We start from the raw sequence: 24,717 nt of genomic DNA, 5'->3' as shown, positions 1-24,717 counted from the left end.
TGTACCACTTCTTGTCTGAATCCACGCACTTTTTGTGTTAGAAAGCATGGGTGGCAGAAAAGACATTAAAACAATTGGTGTTCTGCATTGGTGTTCTGTGGGAATACTTAATTCTGTCAGTAGGTCATCCTAGATGGCGTGGTAATGGAGTGTACCCCCCCTTTAAAACATTCATTTACCTATGAGATTGAACGTCGTTTAAGAGATTAGGGTACTGGTTATAATAGCATAGACATGATGGCACATGAACAGCTTTCATAACTGGCTTGTCTTTTGAATTTTTTATTTAACTGCAGTATTGCTCTCCATTGAAGCCATACTAATGATGATTCATTTCTTCCTGTGTACAGTGCTTCAGCCAGGAAATAAATTGATTGGTTGCAGCTCATTTCCCATGTTTTCATTCCTTGTTTGTGTGCTTAAACTACTCAAACTGATATGATATGCTTTCTTCAATTCTAAGCCAACTTTCTCAATAATAACTCACCTTGTAAGCAATGCATATAAGCAGGAGTAATTCACAAGGCACATTTCACTTGTCCGTAAGTGTCACAAATACTCAAAATCAGTAACTTGGTATTGGTTAACAGCAAGGAAAACCTTTTTTTCATTGTAATAAATCTTGCTACTGTGTAGATATTTGTGTATGTTAGTTGCTGTTGAAATGAGGTGCTCGACGTGAGCATGGTCGGCCGCAATTTCATGGCACTTTGTGCACTGCCAACTTCGTGCTTCTGCTAGCAAGGTTTTTTGAAGTGCTGTTCAAAGAGCTGCGATCATGTATTGTTGGGATCAGCTTAGCGAGAACCACTGGAACTTGCAGAAGCACAATGAGTCCTTCAACTGGGGCTATTTGATCTTGCAGTGTAATGATCATTTTAATGTTGGATAGTTGTAATTCTGCTCTTGCTGTCTTATTAATATGAGTGGTAGACACCTTTGACCATGCCCCGAAATCTCTACTTTACAATTCAGAGGTATGGACACGTTATACAAAAAGTGTTTCAAATTGTGCTCCTAGGTATTACATGTTTCGAGAAAAATTTTTTACCAGTTTTGGCATTGGCAGAGCAGCAAAGGCGGGTATTAAATTTGAATCAAAATAGTTATTTTACCACACATTCTAAAATTCTCTGCAATTCTTGATAAAATTTGGGAGTGATATTAGGATGGCAAGATGTTTTTAACATTTCAATTGCCCTTTTTTTGACGACAAATTTGTCACAACAATATTGATATTTCTTTTGCTTTACTATAAATTTTTCTTTCTTTTTACCATTCAGTTTCAACACTGCAGACAGTCTTGTTTTCTGTTTTACAACATCTATTTCTTTCCTCTGGTGCACTGATTTTCAGCTTTTCACAAGCACTACAATGAGCCCTACATTTCATCACGTAATGACCACATGTTTAAAGTCTGTGTTCTTGCATGTCATATGGTCATTTTATCCACACACCAGTAACGACTGGAACCACTTTTTTGCCTTTGTCACTGCGATCGTCAATAACATCGCCTTCAAGAAAGCTGCAACTGATTTGTTCTGTTAATAATTTGTTCTGTTCACCCATTTCTCTAAATAATGCCCTTGAGCCTTGAGAGTGAATAAGTAAGGTGATGGAACAAAATATTTTAACGCATAATTTCTTTAAATTCAAATTGAATTTTCTTTTCGTGCAAAGAGGGAGCAGCCACAAAACGCTACTGCTGTCAGTGGCTTGACAAGGTGACCCAACAGGTGATGACAAATGCAGTGTATATACCGAAACACTGAACGAAAAGCATGGGCAGGCTGCCACGGTGGCTTAGTAGTTTTGGTGCTCAGGTGCTGACCTGAAAGATGTGGGCCTGATCCCGGCCTTGTTGGCCTCATTTCAATGAAGGCGTAATGCTAGAGGCCTTTTGTACTGTGCAATTTCGGTGCACGTTAAAGAACCCCAAGTGGTCGAAATTATCCACAGCCCGCCACTACGGCATCCCTCATAGCCTGAGTCACTTTGGGACGTACGATAAACCACATAAAACCAAACCTCAGACAAGCATGGGCTCATTCTACTCGGTCATAAACTGCACACACATACTCATTACAGCTTATTGAACAGCAGAACAAAAGCAAGTGGCCAACTGTCCTATATACGATACGAAAAATAAGTAGGTGAATAAGCAGCATTATTTAAAGACGTGGGGTGAAGCAACGAATCATCCATTTAATTTATACAAAGGGAAGAAAGTTGATATATGGCACCCACCAAGCTAAAGAATAGACAGACACTCCAACATAATCACCAGTAAACAAAATATATTGAGGAAAACGAGGTTTCAGACAAGTTTGTATGACACTTCAGATGTAACTGCAGCGCAAACACCCACATTCCAATTAAGGAACACACGCATCCATGGATTCTGCAGCAGCCGCATGTGTGTCTGAGAGAGAAACAGATTTATTATGACGCAACGTGAAGCGCCGTGGATATCTTGTGCCAGGGTCACCAAAGCCATCTGGTCCATATCAGCTTGTCCGATGCTGTGGGTAATGCTGTAATTGAAAGGCAATCATCATCATCAGCCTGACTACACCCACTGCAGGGCAAAGGCCTCTCCCATGTCTCTCCAATTAACCCGTTCTTTTGCCAGTTGCGGCCACTGTATCCCCGCAAACTTCTTAATCTCATCCGCCCACCTAACTTTCTGCTGTCCCCTGCTACGTTTGCCTTCTCTTGGAATCCACTCCGTTACCCTTGAGGACCAGCGGTTATCTTGCCTTCACATTACGTGCCCTGCCCAAGCCCATTTCTTCCTCTTGATTTCAGCTAGGATGTCATTAACCCCCATTTGTTCCCTCACCCACTCCGCCCCCTTCCAGTCTTTTAACGTCACACCTATCATTTTTCTTTCCATAGCTCGCTGCGTTGTTCTTAACTTAAGCTGAACCCTCTTTGTTAGCCTCCACGTTTCTGCCCCATAGGTGAGTACCGGTAGGATACAGCTGTTGTATACTTTTCTCTTCAGGGATATTGGTAAGCTACCATTCATGATCTGAGAGAACCTGCCATATGCGCTCCACCCCATTCTTATTCTTCTGGTTATTTCCCTCTTATGATCCAGATCTGCGGTCACTACCTGCCCTAAGTAGACATATCTCTAGCCACCTCCTCTGTGACTGCCCTCGTTTTGAGCGAGAGCGCAGTTGCCTAGTTGCTTCTCTGCTCCGCTTGGACTCGTGTCCTTTAACAGAGTCTAACGTTCTGGGTCCTTGGACACAACCTTCCAGACAACGGAAAGCGGTGAAAGCGCTCCTGAATTTCCTAAGGGACTCGGGGTTGCATTCCCGCCTATAATCTTTAAGTTTTCAGTGCGCGCCCTCTGTCCCTGTGACATAGTGGTCGCTGGTCACTTAGAAGACTCATTTCCTTGCCGCTCTTTTTCCTTTTTTCCCCTTTGTTCCCCTCCCAAAGTGTAGGGTAGCCAACTGGGCATCGCCTGGTTAACCTTCCTGCCTTTCCGTCCTTTTCTCTCTCTCTCTCTCTACTACTTCCAGCACCTTGCTACCAATTGCGAACTGCAGTTCCCTTGCTAGGCTGTTGAACATTACTTTGGTTTTCTGCATGTAAATTTTTAGCCCCACCGTTCTGCTCTGCCTGTCTAACTCATTGATCATGCTTTGCAGTTCTTGTCCTGAGTGGCTTAGCAAGGCGATGTCATCAGCGAATCGCAAATTACTCAGGTATTCTCCATTAACTCTTATCCCCAACTCTTCCCATTTCAGGCCCCGCAATACCTCCTGTAAGCAGGCAGTGAATAGCATTGGTGAGATTGTGTCTCCCTGCCTGACACCTTTCTGTACTGGAATTTTATTGCTGACTTTATGAAGAACTATAGTAGCTGTGCCATCGTTGTAAATATCTTCCAATATTTTCACATACCACTCTTCCACACCCTGATTCCGCAATGCCTGCATGACAGCTGAGGTTTCCACTGAGTCAAATGCTTTCTCGTAATCAATGAAGGCTATATACAGGGGTTGGTTATATTCTGTGCATTTCTCTGTCACCTGATTGACAGTGTGAATGTGGTCTATTGTCGAGTATCCTTTACGAACGCCTGCCTGATCATTGGTTGACTGAAGTATAAGGTTGTCCTGACTCTATTAGCGATTACCTTAGTATATACCTTGCAGGCAACGGACAGTAAGCTGATTGGTCTGTAATTCTTCAAGTCCTTGACGTCTCCTTTCTTATAAATTAAGATAATGTTAGCGTTCTTCCAAGCTTCTGGTACTCTCGGTCACAAGGCATTGCGCATACAGGGTGGCTAGTTTTTGTAGCACAATCTGTCCTCCGTCCTTCAACAAATCTGCTGTTACCTGATCCTCACCAGCTGCTTTCCCTCTTTGCATTGCTCCTAAGGCTTTCTTTGCTTCCTCCTTCGTTACTGGCGGAATGTCCCATTGCTGTGCTCGACTGCCTCTCTCAGTAACCTGATGATTGCATTCGCTGCTGTATAGGAAGGCAATGGAGTCCAGCTCAAGTTAAGGACATTTTTTTAACATTTTCTTTAACAAATTTTTTAAACATTCTGTGTTTTTTTAATCATGAGGAAGGCGATATTACAAGAAGGGGCATTACATTAATTCTTGACAAATTTGCAGCTGAGCTGTATTTGTCATTTGACAAATTGTTTAACTGCGCTTTTTTTCTCAGTGTTCAGAAAATCTTTGATGTGATAAAACATAGGATTTTACCAAGCAAACTGTACCTGCTAGGCTTTTGAGCTCCCTTTTTCGCTATCCTTGAGAATTTTTTGTATAGCCATTCATTATTAAATTAAATAGCCAAACTGAACCTGGTGGTAAACTACCAATATATAGAGGCTGGTAAACTGCTGGATTCTATTTTATCTTCCATACTATTTAAAAAAATTTAATCACTAATGGCTTGAGCTCGATAACTTCAGGTGCTTGGTCTTCTAGTGCATGGACTGCACAGTTTTGCTCACAGATCAAGTACACTTTGAAACAACAATGCATTAGTTGCAGGAAAACATAAATTATATATGCTTAAATCATTTTATGACAATGGAATTTCAGTTAACGCACAAAAACAATGATCTCTTTACTTAATCGTGGTTCTCTATCCTGCAGCTGTAATTCAATAGAATATGTGAACTATATCAAATATCCTAGCATATTCTCTTATACTATAGTGGTAGCTTATTATGTTTGTGTCACATTACAGAAGATTCTGTGGTTGCTCTTTAATGTGAAATCCTTGGCTCTAGTATGCATGAGAAAAAAACAATATTAGAACTCAGTTATGATACTCTTAGCTAAGATATTACAATATTTGTTTCAACTCCTTCATGTTTGCCATGTGGGCAATATAGCTCGAAGAATGTTTGAAATGTGTTTTGAATAGCCGTCTTCTGTCACCAAGTCTACACATTTTCCTGTTTCTAGGTCTTTCCATAGTCTTTCTTACAAACAGACATCACCATTTTTTACAAACAGAAATTACTCATCACCATTTTTAGATATGAAACTTTTCAACAGAATCTAGTACTTCCCATCGAAAGTTGCGGAACCACAAAATTTAGCTGGGTACAGCTAGGAAGGCAGCACACTGGCATATATATACCTGACAACTTTGGTGGATCACACAAACAGCTCTTTACTGTACCATCCGTGCACAGCCTAAAGGGGCAGCTGAAGCTGCTGTATTATTCTTCAGTGTTTTGCTGCATTACCACGCGCAGTCTTCTGGCAGTGAAAAAGGTGTGTGTGCGTGCAAGTTAAATGAAAGTGCTTTTCCGAGATGGCATCTTGGGAAAGAACAGGTGAGGCTGAAAATGTTTAAGCACACTTCTTGCAAAATCACATTCTCATTATTGATACACTAGGATCAGCATGACTGTAACATTTCAAAAAGAAAAAAAAATAATCTGTATTTGTTGTGCCTGTAATAATTGTTTCGTGTAGCTTTTGGTTGTTTTGATTCTTTTGCTTCCGGTAGGAGTAATTGCACAGTTTGCCCTTATGTATTTACAATTGTCAGGCTGTTTGTAATCTTTAATTTAATATTGTGTGAATGGAAGAAAAACAGCAAAGAGGTCTTTTCAAAAATGTGTGAACAGAACGAGTGCAGTACATTTTATTTGTTCTGCTCAGTAAATGACCTGATTTGAAACTTTGCAAACATTATTCTGAACATATTGATTTATGATTGATTTATACTGCAATCTGGGCCTTTAAATTATTTCACAGGGGCTGTTGGCTCTTATTGTACTGTCTGCATTATTTTTTCAGTGAGCACAGGTTCATCTGATGGTATGTTCTTCCATGCTTCATCTTTAATGGGGTAAAATGTGTGCTTTACACAATTTTCTTGCTCAGCAGCTTTGATAACAACTAAAGTCAAGAGCTTTCAACCTGACATCTTAACAATAAGCAAATTATTTCTACTTCTATTTAATAAGGAAAGTTGAGCTTTGTGATGACCAAGTAACCATATGACCCATGTCTCACATTGCAGTTCTAAATCCCCACTGTCTCTCTCTGCTTGATGAAAATGCCATCATACCTTTCAATGAAAATTAAGTGGGTCTTGTACTAATATTGCACTTACTTGAAGGAGCTTTAAACCTTTTTTTCTACAGTCATGAATGCAGTAGATAAGCTATAGTTCAGGTGAATATAATTTGCTTTCACTGGGCAATTGCCATCTGGATTTACATACGTGCAAGGGAAACATCCTAAACTGAGAATTTGGCATAGTAGCAGCTGATATGAACTAATATCACTCAGTCTCAAGCAGAAATCTGTTGGCCACAGTTTCAAATTAAGAATCATAGCTGTTTGCTAATATATGATGCCACACCTTCTCTTGCAAAGCAGCTTCACTGTTCGAGCTGGAACCAAGTGAAACTGTGTAATCAAAACTGAGGTGTGCCTGAAACATAATTGCAAATAGTTCCAGTTAATGACATAATAAAAGCCAAATGTTTGTCCTGGACCAATAGCAGGTCAACTTCACAAGCATGGCAGATTTCGAGTGGTCACCAGCTACGGAAACCACAGGGTTGTGTGTGATCTCAGCAGGGGTCAGTTGGGATTTGTGAGACTAAACTGTCTACATATTCAGTTGATACCTGTCAAAAGCCTGCAGGTATTTCAGCTGTGTTAAGGCTTCTGCTGTAATCTTTCTGTGGAAGATATGTCCTAGCTGGGATTAGTTCTTTTATAAGGAACAGCTCTTAAAGGGATCTGCTTTTACACTGGCTGAGCTTGAAAAACAGTAGCAGGGAATAAAGTGTGTATACACTTTAGTTACCGCAGTGGGAACTGCTCGAGGAAAGAGCTGGGTATGGACTTGTAGGCGTGGATGCGAGTGCTCCTGGCCCGTACAGTTTCGCCCATTTGGGCACCCCAAACTCAGTGCGCTGCAGCCGCGATGAGAATCACAATTTGAAAAATCTAAAAACTGATGCGGATATTACGGCCAGCTATAATCAACCTCTCAATAAATAAGGTGCATTACTGCAACTGGTAAAAAGTTAAATATGTTATATTAATTTACAAGCCTGCGGGTTAAATAAACATCTGAGCTGTATTTAATCTATTTAAAAAATTGCCACATCTTCAGTGAAACAATCCGTAGGCCATCAATTTTGAACTTATTATAGCTTGTAGAGTACTTTCTCGAAGATAAATTAGGATTGGCATATATACGTTGCAACTGAAAACTCTCACAGTCACCTGCTGAATCAATTTGATTTTATTTTCTTGTTTTTGCAGTACACGCTTGAGTTATTTTCTACTTCAGTGACTACTACACATTTCACATTGCAGTAAAAACCAGTTCAGCTGCAAATGTCGGTGCACATGCTACGACGCATTTCGCTAGTGATTACTTCTCTGTTGCAAGCGATCAACCTGTGCAAGCTCACCCCGTTACCCATGCTTCTGGCTGAAAACCTCAACTGCAGCCATGGAATCAGCATTCTTGAATATGCATGACATCTGTGGTCATGTTGTCGAGGTGGTGATGTACGTGATTTGTGTGCATCTGAGAGAGACAATATGAAGTTAAATTTTTGGGCAACATATACGCGTGTACAACCTAAAGTGAGAGTTCAGAGTGCACTCAAGTGTCCACATATAGTTGTTAAATGCACCAGAGCGTCGAATGCAACAAAACACATTGCTGCAGAGTTTTTCACAGGACCGCAAAAAAAAAAAGTAACAGCCAGGAAACGTAGATGAATGTTTAGCGTGAAAAAAAATTGTGCACCGTTGCCTGCAGTTTTTTTTTTATTATGACGTGTGCACCATGTCCTTCTCTGGATTGTTCTGCATGAGCAAAGAAGACCAAACAACACAAGTGATGAGTGTGCTATTTTTTTCCATGATGCTATGCAAACTGTAGCTCAAATGTCCATTCCGCTTCTGAGCAGCTGTCTGTGGAAGGGTTTTAGCAGCTAAGAGGGAGCATGCCCAGAGCGTGCGAAGCTGCGGTACGCGTGCTCCTCTTCGCTGTTATCACGGTGGCCGCGTTAATCCCATACAATCATCGCCTATTGGAATCTCGAAATTGTGTATCTTAAGGTGCAGGTGACAAGAATAAAGCGGATGGCAGAAACAAAACCATCGGAGCCAACGCGCGCAACCGCATCTCGTACAGTGCTGCTTGTGCCGTCTGCCGCGGCATAGTTTCGTTTTCGCGCTTTAGGGTCGTTCGCGCTGGCATCACAGCGGCGATGTAACTGTGCCAACAGCCCCACCAAAAATCACCTATTCTGTAAGCGTACTCGCTTTGGCGTGGGGGCTTCCCGCCATAAGTCGTCTTACACAGCGGCGGACAAGCGCCGATAGAGTGTATAGTTTGCTTTTTCTACCCGGCGCCGACATTGCATACGTATTGAACGAATGCCGGAACGGTGTAAACTATCACCGCGAGGCGACTTCCGCGGCATACGATGCGGAAATTATGCAACAATTGCGTTATGTAACAGATACAGGCGATCGAGTTTCAATTAAGTATACAAGGGCTTCGATCTGCGGCAGCTGGACTGGCTCATGAAAACGTACCACTGGTAAAACGCGGCAACCGCGAACGTAACAGCGGGGTTCTACTCAACGTTTGTTTTGAAAGAAAAAAAAAATCAATCCTTCCACTTTTCATTGTGAGGACTATAGAAGCGCCAGCTGCGGAACAACATATAACGCGTACTTCCATCTCGTATCGATATCATCGTTTCGCTGTTCCGCACGCAAGCACCACGATCAGTCCTTTTAGCGGCAAAACCTATTGATCACGACCCTTCCTCAAACACACACACTCACGGTGAACTCTCGTTGTTCGTGCTCGCTTTTTTAGCTCAAACTTTTGGTCAAATTCTATTCGAACTGAGGGTGCCAAGAGTGGACACGTGTGAACGGCGCGGTGGTTTTGTAGCCGCGTGCTCTTTTTGAGCAGTCTTATATTTATCTTTGTTGTAAGTAAACTTTTGAGATTTGCGCCAAGACTTTTGAAGACGAAAGTAAGGACCATCACGTTTAAAGCCAAATTGTGCGCGCGCCATATATATCGTTGCAACGCCAAGCGCCAATGGTCGGGCATATCTCGACGCTCAAATCATGCCGATTTGAAATTAAGGGTAAGGGGACCGAAAATAGTTCTTGACACACAGTTCGGAATAAAGAGAGCCCGACGAGAGGGTTTAATGCATTCACTGGTCTTGTCATTCTTATATGCGACCGCTCATCAGCACTGGCAGCATTAGCGGCGCCTCATAGATGCCACTCGATCGGCCTCGCATGTTCTAAAATAAACTGGCCCCACGTCGTGACAGGAGCGCAGGGTAAAAAAAAAAAAAAGAACTCCAGTGAAGCAGCCGCAGAGACCACAACCCACACCAAGCAACGCGCGCATAGTGCATGTAATGACCCTTCATAGACTGTCGGTCCGGGGGGGCTCGAAAGCACGATGGCCACGTGCAGCACGCTGCATTGCCATGCTTCATAATCGGTCATGACAGGTAAGCTGTACGGCCGTTGAATAAGCGTGTACTACCGGCAGTTTTGTCGCACTGAAATACGAGATTTTGACCGGACCGAAGTACCTTTCTGTAAATGGCGCAGATTTGAATGAGGCGATTTATATGTGTGTGTACAGTACACACCCTACATACCTCTCGGGCAATAATGGCCATTAGCAGATAAGAAAGGTCAGAGCAAGAAAAAAATTTAATCTGACATTAACAAGTGATGCGAATTCAATCAGCCACTGTTCTGTTTGAGGAAAGATAGGTCAGAAACGATAAGAGAAGACTGTAAATCGAATTTACCAAATATTTTAATCATTTAGGGTCCTTTTTTAACAGGTAAAGACCAACATTACCCAGTTTGTGCACCCAAAGCATCATGAAAACTGGGTGAAACCCAATTCCTGCTCAAAAAGTGCCTTCAAGAGAAATGTAGCCACGTGTTTTCCATGTCATGAATTACCGTGGAAGAGTTTCCTTTATGCTCTTTCAGAGTGCAGTTTAGGGAAATACCAATTTCACTAACTGCCAGCGAGAGCCAAGCGCTACAGAATCTGTCTAGTTTGTTGTTGGTTGGAACCCCAGTAGTGCTAGGACGGTTGCCTAGCCCTTTTGAAATACCTACAAAGACCATTCAATTAAAAGCACCCAGATTACAATATTCAGCAAGAGCTTTCCTAGCACTGTCAGTGCTGAATGAGGTGGCAGTATAGGTAGAAGCATCCCACACCAAGGGATGGTGCAATCAGAAAAGGCGCGACCTACCTGTAAAAAAAGTTGAAATTGGCCCCTCCTATGCATTGAAAGTACACGTGCAGCACCCACAAACATTCATTACCTGATTAACATTTCCACTGGGCTTCAGTACCCTTTTAGCAGTAGTCTCGGAGCAGCTTGTCAGTGAAATTTATTTTCCTCATTAACTCTGCAGCATTTTCTGCTGCAGGGGCACGAACAGAAAGGCAATATGCGGCTCTGCAGAGGAAACAATGTGGTGGCTGGGTATGGTCTCAACCGACTGTTTTGTAACATGGTTTGTCTATAGGGCCAACCAGTTGTTAGTAATCTATTCATACGCTTCATTAATCACCGACAAGGCATGTTGGTAGGAATGCTTTATTTGGCACAGCAGTTCCGGCCGACATAGGTCTATTGTCACTCTGGTTGCAGGCCAGGGTGCAGACTTGTGAGCACGTTCTTGAGCCAGTAGCCTGGAACGATGAACAGGTGCCTGGGACCAGAGAACGCCACGCCCCGCAAGGTCGGTTGCTGCAGTCCCTCCCCTAGTGTCAGCCATATGCAGGGTTGGATGCCATGAAAAGAGAACAAAAGTGGGCAAGCTGAGAAAAGTAAAATGCAACTAATAAACCACTAAGAGAAACCCACAAATTCACACAAAAACATGGAATGCATGCAAGACAGAAAAAGATTAGAACATCTCCCAACACACTATCGCAGCAGCCTACACACTCCTGTAGTGGCCTTGTGCATGGACATTTGAAAGATCTAAAAAAAAAGATAAAGGCAACATTGTTCAAGATGTGCTGGAAGAACGACACACAAAAAGTGTGCACAGAGCTCAAGAGAGAATGAAAATAGTCAAGACAAACAACAAAAGGGTTTCACTGGGTCAGACCAGTACTAATTAAGAGGATCAAATTATCAGGTATCAAGTCTTGGCAGTTAAGCTTGGCCAGCCAGCAACACTGCTGCATTTCCTTTTGTGGCTCCCGACGCTGGCGGCACACAGGAGGTCAAAGGCTCCATATGCTAAACCCAAGACCTATAATGGGGAAGGGAGGGGGACACCAAATTTTTTCGTTGGCGTCTTTGTTTGAAACATTGCGTATTGCCCCAGGGCACATATACATGCTGCACCATTGATATATGCACCATAAATAATTTATTATCGTGCTACTTATACTGAGTGGTTTCGCTTTCTGAGCGCCGGGGTGTGTCATAACGTCACTCCCAAGGAAGAGCAGCAACCCTGGTCACGCGGGCTCCAAAAGTAGAGACAAAGGAACTGCTGCGTCGTCTGCTCTCGTACACACGCTGTGTATAGCAGGGCTTTTCGAATTGCCGGCTGGTACTACGATATGCTTAGCAAAGACAAGCGGGTGAGGGGCAATGTCGAGTTTTGAAACCAAGCAGCTCACTTGGGACAATCACTGTTGGAATACGCGATTTGGCCGTTGTATTCAGCTTTGGTTTTTAGACTTGGAACACTCAGCCCATTCCAAAAGGATAAAAGGGTGCAACATTTTCCGGCAGTTTTTTTTGGTGATCTCGCACTGTATGTTGTGCATTCATAAGCAGATAAAATTTGTTTTGTACAATGCATTTTTAAAATAAATATTTGCTTTCCTTGTGATCTAGATGCCAACTGAAAGCAGCATCTGCTTGCATTGGATGAAAATGCTCCCAGTGCAGCGCATTGGTGCTATCCACATTGCACATAAAGTACGAATCCAATCCCACGCAAATATCTTTCCGCGTGCGTTACATGGTCGAGTTTCCTTGCAGTGTGGATGGAATAACAAAAATCTGCGGACAAAAAGACAAAAATGTAGCCGCTAAATGCATTCCTGAGTTAAATATGCTATCTAGGCGAGCTGGAACATTCAACAAAGAAAATTAAAACTGGGCGTCCAGCAAGCTACTCATTTTGAATTCCCGACGGTTGAGGCGAGAAACATAGTGGCGATAATAATGGACAGTATACATGATCAATTCACAGAAAAAATTTATGAAGCTGCAAAAGCTGCATTGAAAAGAGATTTGCTTTCCCTGTTTGAGAAAGCTCTTTTACGAAGTCCATCTCTTTATTATAGGTGGCTACCCTTTTCTTTATTCTTCCCAGCATTTGATGTTCTCTGCCAAGTGCGTGTCAACAAATTTTTCATTTTGAAGCAGACAATAGTAATAAAATTCACAGCAAATACAACTGAATATTCTAGAGTAGTTCAGATATTAATACAGATAGTTAAAATTACAATACAAACATGCTTCCTCAAAATGCAGCAATGAAACCGAGTATTCCACACCAATATTTTACTCCTCATAATATATCACATCCTAATGCTTATTGAGCATCTCAATGAATGAGGGGAAATCATGTAGAATGGTACAATTTGCCTGAAGCATAACTGTGAGCAGGGAAAAACATGACAGCCTGAATTTGTAAGCTGGCAAGTGGAGATGCTCCTCTTGTCACAGTTCGCACTGAAAGGGCGTATGACCTGATGTGGCACATTGCTGAGAAACAAAAGATTACACAAAAAAATAAATGAACAGCAGCTTAAGCTACAACGCGAGTGAGAGCTTTAACAAGACTACGTCTTCCACGCTGCCTCGTGACACCTAGAGACAGCTACAACCGTGGAATGCTGTCCCAGATGCATCATTCTTGACGGAACATGGCCTGCTTAACTCTTGTGTATGGGTTTCACCACACTGGAATCCCTTGCCATAACAGGCCCACAGATGCTGGCACATTTCAATTCGGAATCTGTGCAGCAATTTCGGCAGCTGTTTTCCGTCACACCAGACGAGAAGTGCCTCAGTGATCTGGGCTCTCAGATTTGGAAGTTTCTTAAAATTATGCTCACAAGTTTCTGCTCTCTTTTAATGGTTCATAAGAGTGGTGGCCATATGTGCTTTTACAGAAGAAACAAAGAGCACCACTTTGAGAAAATGCTGGAAAATTATCTAAATGAAACACTCCGCATGCTTTCAGGGGATTCATAAACTGCTCATTGTACTGCCAGAGATTATTTGGTTGGTTGGTTGGTTTATGGGGTTTAACGTCCCAAAGCGACTAAGGCTATGAGAGACGTCGTAGTGGAGGGCTCCGGAAATTTCGACCACCTGGGGTTCTTTAACGTGCACTGACATCGCACAGTACACGGGCCTCGAATTTCTCCTCCAAAGAAATTCAACCGCCGCGGCCGGGATCGAACCCGCGTCTTTCGGGACAGCAGCCGAGCACCATAGCCACTGAGCCACCGCGGCGGCGCCAGAGATTATTTCAGGCTTTCAAAGGTTGGTTTTTCTACCAGTGAAAAGTACTGCCTTTTCCTGCCTTTCCAATGAAGGCACCCGTGCTCACTCTGGCACCCCTTTCGACAACAGCAATGCCACGGGACAAGCACCAAGAGAATTCCTTGTGTTTGGCGCATGATAGCCATAGTTGCTTATGCGCCATAAAACCCCATATAACTAACCAAGAGATTTCCATAAAAAATATCAGCTTTTTATGACCTCATCACAGCTCAAACTGCAGAGAAACTAGCCTCTATTTGTTTCTGCAATGGCCTACAAGATTGACGAGGCCCGAGAGCAAGATTTCTCGATTGATTTTGATGCCACGCTAGGGTGGCAAATTTACTGTAGAGTCCAGGAACCTGTACAGAATGAACCAGAATATACAATGCTCACATCATGGATGAAAAGAAAAAGACACCTAAAACAGACAGGCTGCCATACCTTATACATGTTAGAAGCAAAAATATGCCATGCCAATGTGGAGAGACCGTGTGCTGGGCACTCGCAGTACCGTTGAAACTTGCGGCAGACCACTGCGTTAATTTCAGTCAGTCCTTTTTTCTAACTTGGCCACTTTCTTGATTGTATCCCTGACAATTCCCTCATTTCTCCAGGTAAAGAAAATTCCCCTGATGATTCAAGGTTGCTACACACCCTGCAAAGTCATCACAGCCCTTCAGAGAAATACAGTAGAACCTTGGTTCGTGTAATCTGCCGTATAACAAACGCAAAAATTATGCATCTTACGCTATTTTTCTTCACAATATAAATCCTGGATAAATTTCTAAAACAATTCCCTGGTGTACATGTCCATAATTTCGTGAAATTCTGACGGCATGATCCATTCAGAGACTAAGAGGAAATGCCAGCCAAGCTAGTCATCATTTTTCGATACTTTGCCCAAATGCACCTGAGCACTGCGGAGAAGGCTATGAAAAAAAAAAAGCAAGGAGACAAAGCATCTTAAGCACTATATAGTTATATCTGGTATCGTAAGCGGATTACGCTGTAGTTCAACTTTCAATATCACACTACAGGCAGTGCAAGGCATAAACAGTGAAAAGGTGATGAGCGTATGCAGCCCGGCGCTTGCTCATTTGTGAACCAGGACATAGTATGAAATGGTTGCAGTTGTAAAATAGCAGCCACAAGTGGACATGCAGGCACCAACCTCAATGATCTTGCAGTCAATGGAAGAGTATGGGTGCCATAGCCCTCCATCATCCCTCCACTTCCACAGCACTGCATCGGTCTGGTGGGCGTTGGGCTTTACAAGGAGTGAGTCCACCACAAAGATGCCATCTTGGGGCAGCACTGGCATCAGCTCTCTGTGAATGGAACATCACACAAGTTTCACAAAAGCGAAACAGCAACATTTTAAAGCAACATCCTGTTAACGGTACTGCCAATGAATCACACCATTACAACCAGCAGAGGTGGTGGTGGCATGCTTTTTCCAAGTATACACAGCAAGTAAATGGTCTTGCTAATGCTGTCAAATAATGATGCCCCCCAAAGAGCTAAGAAGTTCTACCCTAACTTGCAATTCAGAAGCCAGTCACGTCAGATAGCGAACAGAAGTAGCTCACTAAGAAACTAAATTAAAGCCTATATTTTGGCCTACTTTCAGAGAACCTACCTCATGCTCAACACGCTCTGAAACCTAATGTGTGCAATTGTTGTACCTTGCCACTGCTGTGTTGTCAATGTTAGATTTGAAGCAGAACAGCAGCAAAGAACAACATATAGTGTCCACGTCTACTGCCAAAACAATTTGCATAATGGTCATGACATTAACAGGCGGGTTCAATCCCGCAGCGGCCGGGATCGAACCCGCGTCTTTCGGGTCAGCACAGCCGAGCACCATAACCACTGAGCCGCAGTTCAACCTCGCTGATAGAGTCCTGGTGCGTACGCTCAAAATTGCAAGTAAAAATGTTCCATGGAGTTATACTCCATCTCTTCCAGTCAATACATTCCCAGATTACGCAATTTCTTAGCACCTACACTCAGAATGTAAACAAATTCTAGTCACACAATACAATTAGCAACCAACTGCACATGTGCAAACATAGAACTGTTTTTGAGAGCGATGAGTACAGTAACTTCTTCTTCAGTCTACAACATACTAGTATAATCAGCCAACTCACCCAGCAGAAAGTTTTACTGAAATACTAAAAGCTCCGGATTGGCAACTACAAAAAATTGAAAGCCTTCAATTGCAGCTAAAGCAAAATGCACTCCAATCAGAAATGGCCACAGTTACAAAAGGCAGTGGTAGAAATTCCACAAAGTGGATTTGGAAATCCACATCACTTACGCGATAAGTGATGTGATCTCGTAGAGCTCTTGGGGACTCCTTGGAACAAGCTGAAACAATGGAGGAAAAGAAGCACATGGTTAGAAATACCTTAAGAGCAGCGGCGGCTCCTCCACACTACACAAGTGCAATGGGACAAAGTATCTGAAAACGCCAAGGTTGATGGACTGGATGTGCCATGAAGCTCCCGCCCCATGAAAAACGAAAACATGGAAAGAACTTGCAAGCGCTAGAAAAGGAGCTTTCCAAAATTTGTGCCAGCACACACACACACACAAAAGTTTTAATGAAGTGAAAGTGCCAATAAATGCCAGGGATTAGGAAACAGTGCAAAACCTGGACATGGAGACAATCGTGTGCAGACCAGCAATCAAATTTTTTGAAGCTGCTAATTCAAGCTTCTTGCATAATACCAGTGGTGCTCCAGCCATTTCAAGTTCTGGAGCAATTTTTGGAGCAGAAAAATATCCATTCTGGAGCACATTTGTATCAGAACTAACCCTGGAGCAACATGGGAACAGCATGAACGGAATAAAGGAGTCACAAAGAGTTTGTTCCTAACGAGATAAGGTTCAGCCATGCGTAGCTAGGAAAAAAACAATCACAAAAACAGAGAAAATATTTTATTAATGCTCACACTGCCTTGCATGCAAGTTCAACCAAGTGTGCTTGACTAAAAGTCCAGAGAACACGTTTACTAGAATCATTCTTTTTTCATGTTGGCTCTACAGTTAAACGTGGTCATAACGAAATTTTTTAAAAGTGAGATTTTTCTTTACATTTTTCTTTACAACCACGCGGCAGTGATGGCCGCGCACTGCTCGTGTCTTTTCTTTTTTGCTATGCCCTATCATTTTTCGCTGCTTTTGAGCATGAACAGTTGTAACGCCACGTGGTATGACGTTCCTAAAGAGAAAGAGCCGGAGATGCGCCAACGGCACTGGAGCACGGCGCGTTGCGCCAACTGCAGCGGCTCGATGCGATCGGCGTTCCTCTCATGTCAGTTCGTGCTTTATCGTCACGGAACTTTCGCGTGGTTCTAACAAATTTTGAGTGGCTCAGCACTAACAGAGAGAGGGCGTAGCCAGTTCGTTACATCAAGGTCAACTCCCGCAACACCTTTACTACATGAAGGTCTGAAATCACGCGCTTCAATGGGGGCGGCGATGGTCTTTATGACTAGGCTTCACCGGACGCTCTCTGCTCAGTTTTTTCCCCTACGGGAGCCGGCTTCAAAAAATGTGAAGTAACAGCCTCTCCAGAGTTCTTTCCTTCCTCCATAAAAACTGGCTGCTAAATTCTACCACAAGGCCCTCCAACCAACCCACCAACGCCCACCAACGCCCTAGGTTGCCAACTGCGAAAACATTTTAGTAGGTTGTCAACCGAAATCCTGAACGGCTCTAAATATAGTAGCTTTCCCGCGACCGTGTCTTCTTTTTGGAGCAGCTAAGGAGCAATATTGATCAATTTGTCACTTTTGGAGCAGACTGGTGCAGCAAAATGTAAATGTATCAAAATGGAGCAAATGGAGCAGCTGGAGCACAGCACTCGCAACATCCAAGAAAAAAATAATAAAAGAAGGAGACAAAAAAAGGGCGGGGGGGAGGGGAGGTGGCAAAAACATTTGCAGACACTATCGCGTCAGGATTTTGCATTCATTGAAAAGCAGAGTGCAATCACCTTGAAATCAGTGAGTGGCCAAGCGGCTGCCTAGGGAACCTCTCAGTGTCCTTAAGTTCTTACGCAAACGATGATACCCTATCCAGTTTGCCACTTGTAACAATGCCCATGAGAAAAATGAATATTACGCACCACACAGCATGTGCAGAGGAGGGAATGGCCACGAGCATTTTGGAGCAGTCTTTGTCGCAAGCCAAAATTCCATTAGGAGTAGTTTTCCAGTTTTGTAGCTGGTGACCAATACTAAGAGAAGGTAAAGATATGGATGTGCAGTGTGTTAAGCTAACTGTGCCAAGGTTTAAAAAACTACTCGCTGCACAAAAGACGCCGTTTTTTTTTAAAAATGCATATTTAAAAAGGAAAGTTCATGAGTGCTCTTAATGCATACACCACACTGACATAATGAGACATGTTGCTGACATGCCTAGCCTACTTGCAGCTGCTTGATGCGTCTGGAAAGAGAGCACTCTTCCCTCCCATCGTCAAGGAAAGGGGGGGTGCCAGCCTGTCCCCACCACACCCGAGGCCCATCACTAACCTGTTTGCGGGTGCAGGTGTACGAGCAGCCACGGCCCTAGCCATGCAGATGTACCCATTGCGATAGCTACTGCTTACCGCTGTCACATGACTTAGCCTTTCTGCAGCAGATTTCAGTTTTCCACCATGCACCGCACCTACCATTGCTGCGTTGCCGGCTGATCTGCGCCACTGTGCAGCTGTGGTCCCGCCCCATCTCACTGCATTCTCATATCACCAACGTTTTCATGGATAGCGTGTTTCCCAAATGAAATAACCAGCATTGTGTCTCACATCAGGGCGAAGCTCTCAGTATCGACAGCCACGCTGCCTGTGAAGGGCTCTTTGCAGATGTTCTGCAGCAGGATGGCGGCGTCATCATCATCAGCCTGACTACACCCACTGCAGGGCAAAGGCCTCTCCCATGTATCTCCAATTAACCCTGTCCTTCGCCAGCTGCGGCCACCGTATCCCCACAAACTTCTTAATCTCATCCGCCCCCTGCTATGCTTGCCTCCTTTAAGGACCCTTAAGGACCAGCGGTTATTTTGCCTTCGGATTACACACCCTGCACAAGCTGCGTTCAAGGCTGAACGGTAGCTATGCAGTTAAAAGGTTTCGTGAGCACATTTTTAAAAATGCATCAGGTATCATTTTTTACCAGGTAAGTGGATATATTTAGGCTGCTTTCAGTTTGGGCATATTGCCGCTTTGCACATAGTTTTTCTGCAGTGCTACGAGGTACGCCTTAATGAGGTTTCACTGTACTTATGAGTAGTAAGGTTGCTGAATTTGGTGCGTCTCAATGTGAAATCTGAACCGACGATACATCTCCTGCAGTGAGGCCCATGACCCAACTATAAAAGTGAAGTTCTGATCTACTGCTATGCAATGCATTCAGAACAGGTGCTGCCCTTGATGACCTCACAGATAACTTTGAAAACAATGGCAACAGAGACATCAAAGTTTGCTCTCCACCATTGGCGCCATGTTTGCCGCTGCTCTAATGTCATTTTCCACAGTGGCCCACTCACAACTCACCTCAATTCTGACTGCGGTGCCAAACCAGCAAACAACCTAGAAGTGGTACTATGCGGATGGATCTTATGGCCATGCCACTGCTCTAATTACATCACACCACTTTCTCTCAGTCCCATGGCAACATTCCTAGCAAAGGTGGGGGAAGGAGGAAGTTGGAGCACCACAAAAGCCAAATGTACAACAGGGACACAGTGCAGTGGCCTCGCTCAAAGCTCTTGCCCAGAGCTCAAACAGCATAGGCATTTCTGGCTGAGCTTACAACTTTTGTCACACCCAAGTTGACACCTCACCAGCCACACACACTGCAACAATCACACACGCCAACAATACAAGATCTGGCGATATGATGTTAAGCCATCTGTGCTTTAACCAACCCGAAATTCTTACCACTCAGTCCAGTAGATGAATTCGGTTCTCTTTGGCAATACATCCAGCCCATTACTGTTCACACCTATGGTAAATTATCATTTCGACCTCTCAGATTCCCTCATCAAGAGGCATGAGGGCAATTGATTCAGTGTTTGGTTCTTGGGACCAAGAGGCATTAAGCAATAACTACAATTTCTGGGTAAACCCTCCCTGAAGGGGCCACAGAAAATCCTCCACCAAAGCTGCAAATTATACTTTTTGAACAGGAACTGCTTTTTGTTGTTTATTTATCAGTTTATCTGTACCTCAACGGCCCAAAGGCAGCATTGCATAAGGGGTGGGCTGACATGTAACCTCCTGCCACAGAATTTTTCACAAAAGGCAAACTGAAGAGCTAAACTGCCCATCCCCATCCTTGAGGCTTTTTTTCCTTTCATAATTCCTACTGCACTGGAAGCCCTACGTTGGTGCTTGAACCTGAATGCCACACACCCATAAGTGTGCCGCACACATCTTTTATCAGCATAGCACCATGCAAGATCATGACAAAGCCGCATTTGAGATCAAGAGGTGCAAGTACACAAAACAGTAGGAACGAAACGAAAACACTAAAGGCCCGTTCACACTTGCGAGTCGCAGAGGTCGCGCGACCGTTTTGGTCGAAAAGCGACAGTCGCAAACGGTCGCCCTGGTCGAAAAGCAACAGTCGCGGGCCAGTCACTCGCTGCTCGATTTATCAGCCTCGTGACTGCGAGTCGCAAACCGCTGAACCAATCAGCGAGCGAGCCAAGCTTCCGGCAACGACACCGCTCACAGGCGCGCCGGGCGACGACCTGCGCTGCTCCTAGTCGTCGCTAAGCCTAGCCGGTTTCATATCGATGCCGCAGCTGAGGGCGCTTTGGATCCTGGCCAGCGCTAGTAATTAAGATGCTGCTTTCATCACCGCTTTATTGTGGACCTTGTGTCATAATAATATCAAGACATGCTTGATTTCCGCGACGCCTTTAGCAGCGGGCTAGCAGACAACAGTCGAGCCGCGTTGGGCAGCAGCAGCAAAGCGGCTATCGGAAGAAATTTGCATGTGTCGCAGTTATCACTTTTGCCAGCAACTCGGTATTGGCCAGCGATCTTCAAAAATGTTTCACTGTTTACATTCCTCTACCCAAGGGCTTGGTATGTTCGCGAATAAGCAATATTGGCGCATTTTTCTGACACCGGAGGCCGACATACTGCAGGCTGGTAGGCCGGCCCTGCAGAGAAGCGCGCCTCTGTCCTCATAACGTTTGTACGACCGCGGTGCACATCAAAACCGCCACGACATCCTCCCCTTCGCTCAGGTCATCGTAGTACATTGCGAATAGCAGTTTAGAGGAACCGAGCGCTAGCGCAGGAGGCGCGGTCAAAACAGAGGAAACTCTTGAAAGCGCGCGAACAACGTCATTCCCTAGAGTTTCCGCTTCAAACGAGAAGGCGACCCGATGGTCGCGCTTGCAAGTGTGAACAACAGTGTTGTCGAGCTGCTGCCTGGTCGCAACCGACTGCTGGTCGCGTGCCCTTTGCGACTCGCAAGTGTGAATGGGCACCAATGCTGTGTGAGTCATCCCTGTGCTCCATCTCTTGGTAGCCTCAAAAAGTGAAACTACAACAAGTATCTACTTTTAACTTGTGGGAAAAAGAGAGACACAGAAGGAACAACACAAACAACGCCTTGTCCTTGTCTTTCCATGTGTTCTTCAAATATGGGAACTACTCCCTCATTCAGCTACCTGTCCTACCTACATTCGTCTATGGCTTCTCGCCACTGCTTGTCTCTAGAGGCACAAGCGTTCCCGGTTTCACAGCAGGAAGCCCACTTTCAAAATTATAATCTGCTAGATCCGTGACAGCCTGTCACACACTGCAACAGTGCCTTGCGAGCTTTATGCATCTCACAAGCTTCCAAAATATCAAAGGACATCAAGCACCTTGTCCACAACGTTCACCTCCTTCAGGCATCTCTGCAGCATCACCTGTAAAAAGGCTTTAAGCTTAGAGGATTTAAAAGAAAGCTTGCTTTTCCAGTTGCCTCATGCGCTCCATGCTAGTTAGCTACCTGGGTCCAAGCACCTTCCCCATGTAAAGCCGATGCTCAGTGCAGGTGGCACAGCACTCGAGTTATAAAATTCACAGAAGGTGGAGAGCTCACCCTGTGGCTGATTAATGCCTTTGCTGCTTCCGCATTTTATCGTCTCATTTGTTCAGCCTCTGCGCCAGCAAGCGAACGCCGGACTCGAAGCAGGAATCGGGAAGGTCCGTGCACACGAGTAAACTGCACTTCGGCTTTTCAAGTGCTGTGAAATGAAAATAAATTTAAAAAAAGAACATGTTTACGCGCTCCGGACACCAAAGCGTTTCGGAAAGCGGCTCGCATGGATTCACAGCAACACAACTGTATAATAAACCATTAAGTCAGTATTCGACACACTTTCCTAGCAGCGGGGTCACAAAAAGTCGGACCACGTACAAAACTCATCGCATAAACGGTTAGCTCAACTGGGCTGTTGTCAAAAGTTTCCCGCCCTTTTTTTTGGGCGCACGCTAAAGCTGGTAATCATGCGTGTTTTACATGGCCAAGAGTTACGCTAGGGACGGCTGACAAAAGGTACAAAAACATACTCAGCGTATATTCTTTTCTGTGAACTGCACTGAGCTTTTGAGCAGAACTCGGGATAAAACAGATGAGTCTCACCTTCAGGGCCTTTGTGTCCACTGCCGGGCAAGCGGGCTCAGTGCTAGTCCTGGGTGATCTGCAAACACAAAATATTTGGGCGCAAGGAAGTTGACAACGGAATGCCGAATGTCAGATAACGGGCAATCACTCAATACTTGCATACCAAAAGAAAGAAAGAACAGAGAAATTGCTCACGGGCAACACGAGCGCGCGCAGCACACACCGACCGGCCATACAGCTACTGCAAGCAATGCTTGGCTCGGCTCAAAATAAATCAAACAAAAAAATGGCCGGACGTGACGTCGTTTTTTTAAACCGGATGCGACGTCACGGGTGGAAATAACGCTTGCGTTATTTCGACCGGGTCGCAGGAGACACTTCCCAAAGATTTGAACTTGGCTACTTGGCTACTTTTTGGCTACTTTTGAAATCGAAGTTAGGCCTGTAATGGACCTCTTTTTCTGTCAATGGTCCATGCATCTTTGCTTGTCAGAATGCCATACGTGAACACCATTATTCTGCGGTGCCAGTCTTTCTGTTGAAATTTTGCCTGTAATCATGTCCCAGACTTAAAATACTTCTCGCTCTTGTGTTCTCCCAGGTGAGATTCCGCCTCCGCTATGCAATGCTGATATGTAGGTTTCCTTAGAACCAGCAGAGTCCCTCAATGAACCAGCAATAAGAAATGTCCCAAACCCATTGACTAAATGCGCTTCAGCTAAATAAGGATGTGAATTGCTACTTAGCTGATATACCTTGTTTCCTCAGTTGGATACTGGTTCAAAGCGCGTTGATCGGTCGCACATGCTAGCCCGACATCCAATTGGATGATGCTGAGAATTGCAGTCTATAAGTTAAAATTTTTCAGGGAAAATACGGTTTCCTTTTAGCCGATTACTGGGGAACGGGGAAGAGCAAAAGGCCTTGGAACGCGATGACGAAGGCTCTTTGTATCGTACAGCGATAACCCGAGAGCCATGAGTTCACCAGTATACGGCTGAAAAGGAAGCCATGTGACCTGAAAAAATTTGACCAAGACTATGCTTTCTATGCCTTTAGAACATATGAACTGCATGTGGCGATCAGTCTGTTTTCGCAATATAAAGCTGAAAAAAAGATCACAGGACAGAAACGGAAAAAGAAATAGGCATATCAAATCAAACCCTTGTTTATGGAGCAGTGAAGAAATTTCATGCAAAAATCAATGCCAGGCATGCCATATATATATAACGGAATTAAAATTGCCATGGCTGTGGCTTAGGAACCACAATTATTTCTCCTCTGAAAAGAAGAAAAACTTTTCTGATTGCTTTTCCCACACTCTCTTTCCCTTCAGAAATTCATCGCGCGTTTCCGTGCTTCTGTCCCATGGTGTTAATTTATTTCCTTTCATTTGATTTGCCATGATTTTGTAGTTCAGAGTTATTCGTATTCGCAATTACCCTGCGTCCTGCAAGAATTATATAATTCTTGCGCCGTTTATGCTTTTGGTGACGCTTTTATGCAACCTTGGCGTATTTTTGGCTACTTTTGACACTTCGGCAGCTGGTTGGCTACTTTTTTTGGCGACTTTTCTGCTTTTTGTGGCTCCTTTTAAAATTTCGGACCTGGCAACCCTGCATATGGTTCCGTGCTTGGTTCCGTGGCTGAGCGTGACGAAGTGATCCCGCGGTATTTTACCTACGGTTCATTAAAATGGGCGCAACATCTCTAATTAGTAATAGAGCATTGGTAAAAGAAGCAAGAAAAGTTGTGCGCGCAATATTTCCGGTGCTTAAAGAGAAGGGTGAACTTCTAAAGGACATCACAGAGAAGTTGTTGCTGGTTTTTAACCACGGTACGTATTATATGTGGTAGTGGAAAACTGAATTCATGAGAAAGTTCGTTGCGCTGCATCTTTTCGTTTAGTCAGACTTAGTGTTGTTGAACAATATGCTTCGACCATTGTGAATTTAGCGGAGTTGACTTTTGAGCGTTCGCATTTCTTTAGAAAGA

At 44.0% G+C, this 24,717-nt stretch overlaps 2 protein-coding genes across 11 annotated transcripts in view; one reads left to right on the top strand and one right to left on the bottom strand.

Moving 5' to 3' along the window:
• Positions 1-11,138: 11,138 nt before the first annotated feature.
• LOC149349514 (E3 ubiquitin-protein ligase TRIP12-like) lies at positions 11,139-23,852 on the bottom strand. Of its 5 annotated transcripts, none has more exons than XR_016290104.1 (7): positions 22,918-23,123; positions 22,741-22,798; positions 22,198-22,342; positions 17,742-18,329; positions 16,404-17,703; positions 15,255-15,411; positions 11,139-12,583 (listed from the first exon to the last, which is right to left on the bottom strand). XR_016290104.1 is itself a non-coding variant. In XM_089578487.1 (7 exons), the coding sequence occupies exons 4-6, from the start codon at positions 18,289-18,291 to the stop codon at positions 15,304-15,306; spliced, it is 231 nt and encodes a 76-aa protein (XP_089434613.1). In that variant the 5' UTR covers positions 18,292-18,329; positions 22,198-22,342; positions 22,741-22,798; positions 22,918-23,119; the 3' UTR covers positions 11,139-12,583; positions 15,255-15,303. The 5 variants fall into 5 exon arrangements, 3 of the variants coding, with proteins under 3 accessions (XP_089434613.1, XP_089434614.1, XP_089434616.1); XM_089578487.1 differs by having other exon boundaries at positions 16,404-16,453; positions 18,219-18,329; positions 22,918-23,119; XR_016290105.1 differs by lacking the exon at positions 17,742-18,329 and having other exon boundaries at positions 16,404-16,453; positions 22,918-23,116.
• LOC149349513 (pseudouridylate synthase TRUB1-like) overlaps positions 23,357-24,717 on the top strand; it is a 37,422-nt gene continuing 36,061 nt past the window's right edge. The window contains exon 1 of one of the 6 annotated variants that reach the window (XM_089578486.1): positions 23,357-24,559. In XM_089578486.1, the coding sequence (XP_089434612.1) occupies positions 24,418-24,559 (142 nt within the window). In that variant the 5' untranslated portion in view covers positions 23,357-24,417. The remainder of the gene's footprint in view (positions 24,560-24,717) is intronic. The other 5 variants (XM_089578483.1, XM_089578484.1, XM_089578481.1 and 2 more) reach the window with 5 other exon arrangements.

Source organism: Amblyomma mixtum, chromosome 3, assembly GCF_055824585.1.
Source record: "Amblyomma mixtum isolate Tamu chromosome 3, ASM5582458v1, whole genome shotgun sequence".
In the NCBI taxonomy this organism is placed as follows: domain Eukaryota; kingdom Metazoa; phylum Arthropoda; class Arachnida; order Ixodida; family Ixodidae; genus Amblyomma; species Amblyomma mixtum.
This window is presented reverse-complemented; position numbering and strand designations above follow the sequence as displayed.